The sequence below is a fragment of the Oreochromis niloticus genome, linkage group LG12, assembly GCF_001858045.2.
Source record: "Oreochromis niloticus isolate F11D_XX linkage group LG12, O_niloticus_UMD_NMBU, whole genome shotgun sequence".
Taxonomy (NCBI): domain Eukaryota; kingdom Metazoa; phylum Chordata; class Actinopteri; order Cichliformes; family Cichlidae; genus Oreochromis; species Oreochromis niloticus.
The window spans coordinates 11,647,830-11,659,834 of record NC_031977.2 but is presented as its reverse complement, the minus strand read 5'-3'; the positions used below and the strand labels follow the sequence as shown (position 1 = coordinate 11,659,834).

At 42.3% G+C, this 12,005-nt stretch overlaps 1 protein-coding gene across 3 annotated transcripts; it reads left to right on the top strand.

The window, feature by feature from the left end:
- On the top strand, positions 1 to 11,612 carry syn1 (synapsin I). Of its 3 annotated transcripts, none has more exons than XM_025896897.1 (14): positions 1 to 435; positions 724 to 1,199; positions 1,867 to 1,924; positions 2,489 to 2,580; positions 2,747 to 2,903; positions 3,002 to 3,091; positions 3,561 to 3,623; positions 3,711 to 3,853; positions 3,945 to 4,019; positions 4,110 to 4,212; positions 4,292 to 4,435; positions 6,038 to 6,107; positions 6,192 to 6,720; positions 8,650 to 11,612. In XM_025896897.1, the coding sequence occupies exons 2-14, from the start codon at positions 868 to 870 to the stop codon at positions 8,783 to 8,785; spliced, it is 1,992 nt and encodes a 663-aa protein (XP_025752682.1). In that variant the 5' UTR covers positions 1 to 435; positions 724 to 867; the 3' UTR covers positions 8,786 to 11,612. The 3 variants fall into 3 exon arrangements, with proteins under 3 accessions (XP_025752682.1, XP_025752684.1, XP_025752683.1); XM_025896899.1 differs by having other exon boundaries at positions 6 to 435; positions 6,192 to 6,724; positions 8,688 to 11,612; XM_025896898.1 differs by having other exon boundaries at positions 11 to 435; positions 8,688 to 11,612.
- Positions 11,613 to 12,005: the final 393 nt, after the last annotated feature.

Sequence of the window (12,005 nt, the reverse complement as noted above, 5' to 3'; positions counted from 1 at the left end):
AAACAACAGCTCGCGACTTATGCGGTTTTAGCAGTGGCTGTTATTTTTACTTCTTTAGTTTAACTATATCCAAACTCTGACGTCAATAAAAATGAGCCCTAGATATGCACAGATTTTTCTTTCTTTCTTTCCCCCCAAAGAGCCACCGGAAGTGTGGATATCACCCTGCTGCAACTTGACGACCGCGCAGCTCCTCTCTCCCTCAGGATGACTGAGAGTGACGCAGGGCAGACGGAAAAAACTGGGGCTTGAGAAGAAGGACGGCGGTGATGCAGGAAGGGTTGTAGCTTCATTTATTTCGAGCCTGATGCCTGACTTGCCTGCACAGAGGATATGAGAGTCACCCGTATGCGAGCTTTTCTGTGACAGACAGGAGGTAATAACGAAGAATCATCAAGTCATCCTCGGGGCAGACCAGTTTGGACACACTCCCAGGTAGGCTTCATCATGCCCGGTTGTGGCTGTTACTACAGGCTGCTGAAGTGCTAGGTGGCTTTCTGGAACATGTTAAAAAATGTCAATAAATTTATATTTTTATTTGTGTCAGTCCTTACACGGAGACTGATAATTGGCTTGCACAATTTGCTAAGGTGAAGGAGGGCTGATTTCTTCTTGCATCTTTGCAAATTCTTTAAGCTACACCGTCACGACTCATCGCCACTGTTATGATCAGATAGTCGAGCTTCTCCTTCTATATTAACACGGAACCTGTTTTCTCTGTAGGTAACATCGGGTCCTGTTCCTGCACATGGGAAAGTAGCCTAGTCATTCATTTCCCCACTGAACACCGAGTTGTAAGTCGCATTCAGTGTATTTGGACCCCCCCCCCCCCATCCTCCTCCTTCGTCATTTCAACAACTATCCACCATGAACTACCTGCGTCGACGACTCTCGGACAGCAATTTCATGTCCAACCTACCCAATGGCTACATGACCGACCTCCAACGCCCCGATCCGCCGCAGCAGAGCCCCGCAGTGTCGCCCGGGCCGGCAGAGAGGCGCCAGTCCACCAGTCAGCAGCAGCCGCAGCAACAGCAGCAGTCTGGAGGTGGAGGTGGAGGCTTCTTCTCATCCATTTCCAACGCCGTCAAACAGACCACAGCTGCTGCGGCTGCGACCTTATCGGAGGCAGCGGACCGGGCAGGTGTCTCCAGCAGCGCTAAGATCCTCCTGGTCATCGACGACCAGCAGACCGACTGGTAAGAGCAGTGCGCATTGGCAGCGCGCTGCCTCGTCTAGACAGCAAAAGTGTGCCAGACCGTGGGTTGCGGTGGCCTAACCGCTAGAAGGTCATATGATTCATCCGGTGTTGAGAGGTATCCTTACATCACGTGAAACCACCGGTGGGATGTTTTGTGCCAAAACTGTGCCATGGCAAAGGCGCAACAGACCGTAGGCAGAGAAGCCATTTTCATTTGACGGTCAGCTTGTTTTTTCTTCTTGTGATCGATTCGTGTTGCATTCTGCTGATAATCTGAAATTACGCAAGTGCACTATGCGTTCATGGCCGCCATGAATATGATGGTTACCTATTTGTCAAACGAAGCGACTGTAAGTGCACAAGAAAAACGATTTAGGCAGACAGTCGAGCTTCTTCTCCGCGCGCATTATGCAATAGTGATAACAAACTAAGAAATTAGCCATTATCGAAGCAGGATTGATATTCACAATAAACGGAAGCTGGTCTGTCCTGATGCAACACCAGTAGTTTTATTTATATATGCATATTCATATATATATCTTATCTCAATTTCAAAATATGCCAAAATACTGGCAAATTTTAAATATAGAAAGGCAAAAATTTAAAATCACATCCACATATCCATTTTTTTGATGCAATCATTTAACTTTTTGTTTTAAAATCAGGGTGAAGGTCTTCAGAGGAAGAAAGGTCCATGGGGAATTTGACATCAAGGTCGAACAGGTAAGTTTTACTTTAGTTCCCTGTTAGTGTTCATGGTTGCAACATTCTAGGAAATGCAGAATAAAGGCAAATTGACTAGTTAAAAGAAATTGGCACTGTGGTTCCCTGTCCTCTGACTTGATATCTGATGACTAGAAACATATTTTTTCTGCTGTTAAACAGTCATCCTGGGTGTGATGCAGACTTGTAGATTGTCTAGCCCAATAACACACCAATAATCCATTTGTGAGGAGAAATGTGCAGCCTTATATTTATTACTACAGTTTCACTCAGTGGTCTTTCAGGATGTAATCCAATAAGCAGCATTTTAAGAGAAGAGAAGCCCATAAACATTTTAAAATCATCTTTGCCTAAGGCATTTTCTTCTCCTCCTATTTTAGTCTCTCTACCTCATTCTGGACTGACATTTCTTTCTCATGTGGCCTCAAAACAGGAAGGACGCATTTCACACAGAGCCTGATATTCTTTAATTGTGTCTTGTTCTGCTTGACCAACGGCTCCAATCATCATCGCTGTGATTTCTGAAGTGTTTATTAGGGTTTGACCTTGATACTGTCCTTTCAGGCAGAGTTCTCTGAGATCAACCTGGTGGCCAACGCCACAGGTACCTACAATGTGAATATTGATGCGATTAGGAGCGGCCATAGAGTTACAAAGTAAGTTCTCTGCAAAATGTTTCTTTTTTAGAAAAAAAATTGCAGCGCTGGTAAAACTACGAGTTTCTGCTGAAACGTTCACTGTGCCCCAGATGCAATAAATCATCAAACTGATTTGTTGTTTTTGTAGTGCTGTTAAATATTTTGCTCATGTCCCCCGAACCAGATCCTTTAAGCCAGACTTTGTGCTGATCAGACAGCATGCGTTCAGCATGGACAAGAATGGAGACCATCGTAACATAGTGATTGGATTGCAGTACGCTGGACTGCCAAGTGTGAACTCTTTGCCCTCGGTCTACAATTTCTGCGACAAACCGTGGGTGGTGAGTAGGATTTAATTAAGGCATTCATTTAAAGCCAGCACACACTTAGTTGAGTGACATAGACATACTACGCAGCAGCATCTTTCTGTACGTTTCAGTTTGCTCAGATGTCTAGGCTTCACAAGCAGCTGGGCTCAGAGGAGTTCCCACTGATTGAGCAGGTTTACTATCCAAACCACAGGGAAATGGTGAGTTTTTGCCCTATGTCCTTCATCTCTTCCTTTTCATTAGTTTTCATGGCTACTCTCTTCAAACAACAAGGACCTAGACCCATACACACACACACAACCTCTGCACGGGTCACATGTCAGGGGTGTAATTCACCTCCATGTCAATCTTATGTAGCAGCTGAGAGCACTCACATTTTCTAAGCATCGACTTTTTTTTTTTTCGTAACTGGTAGATGGTGAGTGTTTGATTTCTTGAGTGCCAAGTCAGTGTTGCTACAGTTAAACTGAGACGGGTTGGTGCAGAGCAGTTTAATCCATCCCTGCTGTCACAGCCTGACAGTACTGGGTTGGCTTTCAGGCCATCAGTACCAATCATAATATCTGCCCCGATCAGAACTTATTTAATAATTGGTGTTTTAATCACTGGAGCACTACGAGGAAGTTCATTTATAAGAAATCTGAGCATGTTTCAATGTTCTTTTTACAGATTACCTCCCCTCGATTTCCTGTAGTGGTAAAGATGGGCCATGCTCACTCAGGGATGGGAAAGGTAAATCCAGAGTTCTTAAGTATTTTCTCAGGTCCACATGAACACGCTGATGTCACTATATTCATATTTTCACTCTTGCTGCTTTAGGTGAAAGTGGACAATCAGTATGATTTTCAAGATATTGCTAGTGTTGTGGCACTGACCAAGACCTACGCCACATCTGAGCCATTTATTGATGCAAAGTATGATGTGCGCATTCAGAAGATTGGCAACAATTACAAGGCTTACATGTGAGTGAAACCTCCTCTCAGGTTCATGCATGAAAATAGAAACAGTGAAAATGTTTAGAATGTAGAGTTAAGTCTTTATTTTAATTAACAGGCGAACATCAATTTCTGGCAACTGGAAAACCAATACTGGTTCATCTATGCTTGAGCAGGTGGCCATGTCAGACAAGTAAGAGCGCCGAGTTGAAAATGAAATAAAACTGTAAATCAAATCGTATCTCAATGCACTATAATAGGTCTGATTAATGTGTCACTGCAGGTACAGAATGTGGGTGGATTCTTGTTCCGATATCTTTGGTGGGTTGGACATCTGTGCTGTGGAGGCTCTACATGGTAAAGATGGCAAGGACTACATCATAGAGGTACTACATGACAATGATATCAACGTTTTCTATGATCTTAAGGGGAGTCCACTAATTATATCAAGTGTGGTCTCTTAAGGTTGATGACTGTTCGATGCCACTGATTGGGGACCAGCAGGACGAGGATCGCGTTCATATTGCAGAACTAGTGGTTTCCAAAATGAACCAGACTGTTCCACGTACTTCAAGCTCTTCCACAGTCCGTACAGGACAGCCAGCACAGGTACTCAAACAACAGACATGCTTTCCTTGCTCCAGCACACCCTAACTTTTCCTTATCGTCCACACTTTTAGTAGTAAAACACTGTAAGTACAGTTAGATCCATAAATATTAGGACAGAAACAATTTTTTTGTAATTTTGGTACCACAATGAATTTTAAATTAAACACCTCAGATGCAGTTGAAGTGCAGACTTTCAGCTTTAATTCGGCAGGTTGAACAAAAAGATTGCATAAAAAAAATTGCACACCTAAGGCAACACACTGCCTCTGATGTGTTTTACGGATGATGTGGTGTACTTTAGATCATGAGCCGTTTCACGCCTTCGCCATACTTTTCCTTGTCAACATTCAGGTAGAGATTGAGCTTGGTTTCATCTGTCCAAAGAATGTTTTTTACAAAACTGAAAACTGGAAGGCTTTTTTTGATGTCTTTTTACCAAAGTCCAGTCTAGCCTTACTGTTCTTGAGGCTTATAAGTGGCTTGCACCTTGCAGAGAATGCTAACCCTCTTTTTTGCAGCCTAAGGACGGCTTGTTTCACCTGCATGGAAAGCCCCTTTGAGCGCATGTTGTCTGTTCACAGTAAAATCTTCCAAATGCAAGGAACACACCTCAAATGAACTCCTAAACCCTTCATCCAATCTGAATGTGAATACCCTGAAATAAAAGCTGAGAGTCTAATAATCATAATAATGCATTGCATTTATATAGCGCTTTTCTAGGCACCCAAAGCGCTTTACAATTCCATTATTCATTCACTCTCACATTCACACACTGGTGGAGGCAAGCTACAGTTGTAGTCACAGCTGTCCTGGGGCAGACTGACAGAAGCGAGGCTGCCATATCACGCCATCGGTCCTTCTGGCCAACACCAGTAGGCGGTAGGTGAAGTGTCTTGCCTAGGGACACAACGACCAGGACAGAGAGAGCAGGGGGATCGAACCGGCAACCTTCCGGTTACAGATGAGCTTCCCAATCCCCTGAGCCACAGTCGCCCCGAGTCTACACATTATGTCCATGTCCATTATATAACTATAACTGGAATATGTTTCAGTAAAAAGGTAAAAAAACAAAACGTGTGACAGTGTTCAAATATATATGGACCTAACTGTATATTAGTGGGCATAAAAATATGAAAGAAACAATTAAAACAAGGCTCAATGAGCTTCAAGTCAGGAGGATCTGCATTATATTTTCTTTAATCTTTTTTAAAAACACATGTTGTGTTTCTAAGAAAAGTAGTGGGCCAAGCATGGATCCCTGGGGTACTCCAAATCTGAGATGGTCACATCAGAGAGACAATCAAATAACAACTTTAAACAGACCACATTGTAATTTACTTTGCCTGACTTGAATGGCGTGGGAGGATTCAGATTAGGGTTAAGAGGAGTTTCTGGTTATGAGGTAAGTTAGAACGTAGATTTCCGTCAGACTTCTAAATGAGGCTTAAAATGTTATGAATGTTGTAATTGAGAGATTTGCTAGATCATGCTGTGGCAGAATTTTTTTCTGAAAATATTTATTCATTATCATTTTCTATGATTAGCCATCTGATGAATGTCATTTTTGCTTTGTATTGATTTTTTCCCCTTGTTAACTTGTAGAAAGCAGTTTCTCCTCAGCCAGTCTCACAACCGAGAGTCCCACAGTCTCAACAGCGTCCTTCACCACAGGGTAAGAACTGAACTTTTAGGGTCTTGAAAAAATATTTCAGAATTTGAATGTGATTTGTCTCCTTCATTTGTTTATCTCCGATAGGTGGTCCTCAGCAAAGCCCCCCATCTCAGCAGCGTCCACAACCTCAAGGCCAACCTCCTGTACAGACCCAACAATCTGCTGCCAGCCCTGCCACTGGTGACCCCAGTAACCAGACTAAGGCAAGCCAAGGGCCTGCGACTCAAGGTCAGAGACCTACGTCTGGTCAGGGCTCTCCTCAGCGAAGCCAAGGAGGATCCCCTCAAGCTCAGAGGCAGCAGTCTGTATCGCAGCAGAAACCCTCTGCAGGCCAAAAACCCTCTGCAGGCCAAAAACCTCCTGGTGGTCCACCACAGCAGCAGAGGCCTGCCATGCCCCCTAGACAGCAGTCACAGGGAGGGACACAGCAACAGAGGGCTCCCGGCCAACAAGGACGCCCTGGAGCACCCACCACCCAGCAGCCACGTCCTGCCGCTCAGGGCCAGGGGGGCCAGGGGGGCCCAGGAGGACGACCCCCTCTGCAACAGAAGCCTCAGCCTCCACAGAAGCCTAGTCAGGACAGCCCGGCTATGGGCGGCTCTCCACAACTAAAGTAAGTAGCTGTGAATGATAAATGGGATCAATTTCACCTCATCCTTCAAGCAGAAGATCCCTTCTTATTGCCTGCACTGTGACATGCATGCCACATGGGAAATCTATTTAATGACAAATGAGCCACCTGAATGTGCATGGTTTATTGATTCGTACACTTTTCAATCCTTCAGCAGCACTTTCACGTAACATAAAATTTCAAAGTCTGTGCAGAGCGCCTGATACATTAAAACAACAAGCAGAATCCGTAATTAATCTACATATTGTGATATTTAAAGATCGCTTTAATTTAAATAAACTTTTTAACCTTGTTTACATATGTAGATTGTTGTGAAACTTAGGAAACTAATGCCATCGACTGGCAGTGAGGTTACACATGGTCATCAGATATTTGAACATTATTAAACATAAGTCATTGTGTGATAGCATACTTAAGTTAAAAGCACAGCTTGTCTATTTCAGCTCAGTGTGAGAGCCTGCTGCTGTTGAGCGTCTCTCCTCTGCTCTCTGTTTCACCGTGAGTTTAAGTCTCCTCTGCTCCTTCTTTACTCTGTGTGTGTCTTAGTTAAACAGACATACATGGAGTGGAGCAGGCACATGCCGAGTGGGGGAAAGGAGAGACAAGTGGAGATAATATTACTAGACTTAATGACGTACCTCCAAGTGCAATAAAACCTCTAGGGTTTCCAAGACAAGACCATCAGGTCTAAGTTAATCCCACTGTATCATGGAGTTTTTGAATATCCATCTATCCATTTTCTTCCACTTATCGCCGGGCGGTTTGGGGGAAGCCCTCCTTCTTCCCAGCTACCTCCTTCAGATTATCTTGTGGAATACTGAGGCGTGCCCCCGGGGCCTCCTCCCTGTAGGGCATACCCAGAACTCGTCACCCAGGAGACACCCAGGAGGCATCAGTGTCACATGCCCAACCCACCTCAGTTGGCTCCTTTCGGTGGAATAGTTGCAGCTCCCCTCTGAGATGCTCTTGAACAGCGAAACTCTTCACTGTGTTGCTAAGGGAGAGGCCAGTTACCCTTTGGAAAAGGCTCATTTTGCCCCTTGTATCCTGCATCTCATTCTTTTGATTACTACCCAAAACTTGTGACGATGGGTAAGCGAAGGGACATAGATCGACTGGTAAATTGACAGCTTCGCAGTGGAGCGCAGTGTCTGAATCACCGCAGATGCTGCAAGGGCCTCAGGGTGAAACTTTACATCTTTTAATTAAAAAAAAACTGGACACATGTAATCACGTATTGCCGTTTTGCCGTCAGGTGTTCAGACAATATTTATTTACTTATAGAGTAAGCAAAATCATTCACGCCTTAATTTAACCAGGTTAGCCATGATTCGGTGGTCTCTGCCTGCTTTAGCTTCTTTACTTCTTGCTTCTGCTGAAAGTAGGAAGTGCACTCTGCAGTGTGTCACTCTTTCCTCTTATGAGCAGCACAGTGAGCCTCCACAGCAGTACTGACAGCTGTACCTGTGCAGCTGCAATGTTCCATCAGTGCCACATGGGACGCCTTATATCAGGTTGACGGTGCTGCATGAACAGAATGTAACCTAAATAATTCACAAAATTGGGAATACATAATCCTGATTTTGGATTTAATATTTGAGCTTCTTTATGCTCTCTTGACAATGAGACCTAAACCCTCTTATTGTCAGTCGCATACAAAAACATGCATCACTTTGCTTTCCAGAAAAGTCATTCAATATCCATATCGTTTTCAAAACTAACTTGAAATGATAAGGTAATACTGAATGACCCGAGGAAAGGAACGCGCTTTATCATTGTTTACTGAGCCTTTTCTCTCATTTCTTTCCCTCTCTCTGTCTTGCCTTGCGCCAGTCTTTTCATTCCATGGGTTTGCTGCATGACTTTAATAGCCTCTTCCTCTCCTCTATTGCCATTTTCCTCTCTCTATAGCAAGTCCCAGTCTCTTACCAATACCTTCAACATTCCAGAAACCCCAGCGCCACGAGCCAGCCTTAGCCAGGACGAAGTGAAGGCCGAAACCATACGCAATCTACGCAAATCTTTTGCCAGTCTCTTCTCAGACTGAGACGGCATAAGCCCCTCTTCCCTCTCCTCCTGAAAGAAAAAGAGACAGGCAAACTGAAGGACAGACCCCTTCTTCCCCCTCCGAACAAGGACCAACCGGATGCCGTCTTTAATTCATGTACACTGAGCCTGATGTGAAAATGTACACACTTGATAGCCACTGCCTACATGGTTTAACTCTTTTAAAATGAACAAAAAGTAGAATACAGTTAGGCACTGATGTCTTAAACATTCCCTGCCTTGCCTCGAGCTTAAGTAATCATACTCAAAACTGTTTGTACTCCACACTGAAGCCTGTATATGCATGAATACGAAACAAAACAATATTGCTCTCACTTGTTTGTTTGTGCTGTAAATTCATCGTGGCCGTTATGTTCAAGTAACTTGTGGCGCTGTATGAAAGTTATTGGGGAAGGGAAGATAGCCAGATATTTTATTTTAAATAAAAAAGCAGCACCTAGTTTTATTATCTCCTCTTGTCTAAAAATAGTATATTTGTGTCATAGTGAAAACAGTGAAAATGTAGCTAACACCTAATTTTGAATAAAGAGCTGTCAAACTGACTTAAAGCCACAAAATAATCTGCAAGTATCCCCAGTAAAAACAAAGCTACACCACTATTTCACACTTCTACTCCTTGCAAAATTAAAAACAACATCCTCCCTGCTTTCCTGATTCCCTAATTATTTTTGTATGGCGCCCAAATGACTACAGCTGCACAAAAAGGATGTCCAGTGTTTGCAAATGCTAGATCTGTTCAAGCTGTAGATCGCTCATGGTGATGTCTTAGCTGCATGTCAACAGGAGGCAATGGTTGCATTTCCCAACCCCTGACTTTGGCGCTTGTAACTGTGTCGTCACACGTAGTTAAATTAGCTAGTATTAGAGTAGTTGGTGTCGTGAGTATGTCGTGGCTCCCGATTTTCTTCGCCTTTTTTTGTTGTTTTTGTTGCAGAAGAATAAAAGCCCAGCAGCTCTCTAACTTGAAAGCATGCCTTACACAGACAAGAGCGTCAAATCAAATGGAGCTGTCTCAGGGATGTCCAGTTGATTGTGACACTTGTGTGTGGGTGAGGGTCTTCCATTGCAGTCTTATAGTGGTTGTTTACAAAAAAAAAGAAGGAAAAGCATGCATTTTAATGAGCTAGAATGTTTTATTATTTCAAACACATTTGCACACAGAGTATATCTTGCAAAATTATACTTGAATACAATGGTTTTCAGGTTTATTCATCTGCCACTTGACAAAGCAGGGTTCTTGCTTTGGGGTGCTGCCGTGTCTGTAAGAGGCGTGGTACAGTGGGATCCAGCGTAGACAGGGTTGGCGACTGTTCAGGTACAGTTAGTGAAAAATATCGTTACTTACAGTTTATTTCCTCGATTTTCAAAGCAATGTGACGAAAAAAAAACTGCTAACCAGCTACTGAGTTTAGTGGATGTACAATAGGTTTTACGTAGGAGGTCTTAGCAGTAGGTCAGCGTAAGATGCACTCCAAAGCACACTCAGCCAAGGAATGTTACGTTTGTGAAATTTATTTGTACCACGTAGAAAGGTAAAACGGTGAAAAGTTTTAGGAATGCCAACTGCACGATGCTTCTCTGCAGTTGATTTCACAATTCTGCCACGCATCTTTTGCACCGACAAAACTTTCTTTGATCACGTCTCTGAAAATCCAAGCTGTCACTGAAGAATGTTTTATCTTCTCCAGGCACTATAAATGTCTTCCAGATGGAGTGCTATAGATTCAGATGGTGATATAGTATGGCAATATCACGCTTTTAGAGAAGACCCAATAGTGAAAAGTCTAAATGAGTCCTGGTCCCCCTGCAGATTCTCCATGTTGCCTGTGTTTTTCTGTTTATGTAGCCACAGTGACCCCTTGTGTTCAATGGTGCATAAACGTATGAATGTTGTTTTGTAACCTGGTCAAACCAAATAGATGTTGTGCAAAGCTCTGAGTGATCCAGATTGTCACTTTCCTCCCCTGCTGCTATTTGTGCTTGCTGATATTCTGTGTCTTTAAACTTTATAGTTTATCTGGGAAAATAGTTTACTTACTTTTTCCTTTTGTACATGCACAATTTTCTCGTGAATGGCACTGCTATACGGTGCTTGTTATGTTATGCATAAGTAATGGAGGGCTTCATTTTTACATTTTACAGTTACTCAGTGTCAGTACGTAACTGTCAGATTCATAATGGCACAGCCGAGAATAAGTAAGAGAGGAGTAATTTTCACACTGAGTGTGTAATTTATGAAAATGAGCCATTGCATTTAGCACTGATGGTTATCTTTGAAAAACCGCGCCGTCCTTTCACTCAGAGGTCTCTTGGCCAAACTGAGAAACACCATTTGCCACGAGCCCTCCGGAGCCTGACAGGATGAGCTGCGACAGCAATGCAAAGAAGTCATTTTGATATTTTATGTTTTTGATATTTTCTTTTTAAGGGTTTACATTATTTATGGTTGATATATCTGACTGTGAATGTACATTGTCTTCTTTCTTAGAGCTCCTTTTATTGTTTTTTAATTCCACCGTATAATCATTGTGAAACGGTAAAATCCTTACAAGTTTGAGTGAAACTGATTGTCAGTTGATGCCTGCCAGAGTTCAAAATGTACATCATAGATGTAAGTGCAAAAATCAAAAAGCTGAGGTTTTTTTTGTTAATCAAAAATAAGATACTGCATAATGTAAATCATGGTGGATTATTGAAATAAATGTAATAAAAAATGATATTGATGTTATATGCAATGTAGCTATATTATGTGAAAATGAGTATGTTATTACAACATGCACATGTCCAATAAAACCTATGACAAATAATGAGTGGTTTATTTGAGAAAAGTACAGTAAAGTAGGTTTTAAAAGATGCTGACACAGCTGCTGAATAACTGTAACAACACCAGTTAGTCTAACTGATTAATGCAGAACTGTTGAGTAACATTCATATTCAAGTTTCATTTTATTTTGCTGTCCTGAGTGTCCTTGATGGTGAGAGACATCATTGCTTTTTCAGTTTGTTTTTCACACTTTTGTTAACATTTATTTTTATAGCCTAATCTATCCATCAGGTTGATAATTACAGTGTTGCATTTTATTTTATTTTCGTTTTTCAGTTATAAAGAAAAATAATTTAAGGATATATATATAATAGTAATTCAGAGACTTTAGGTATTTATATTAAATGGGTACAGTTTATATTATTTCGTTGTGAAT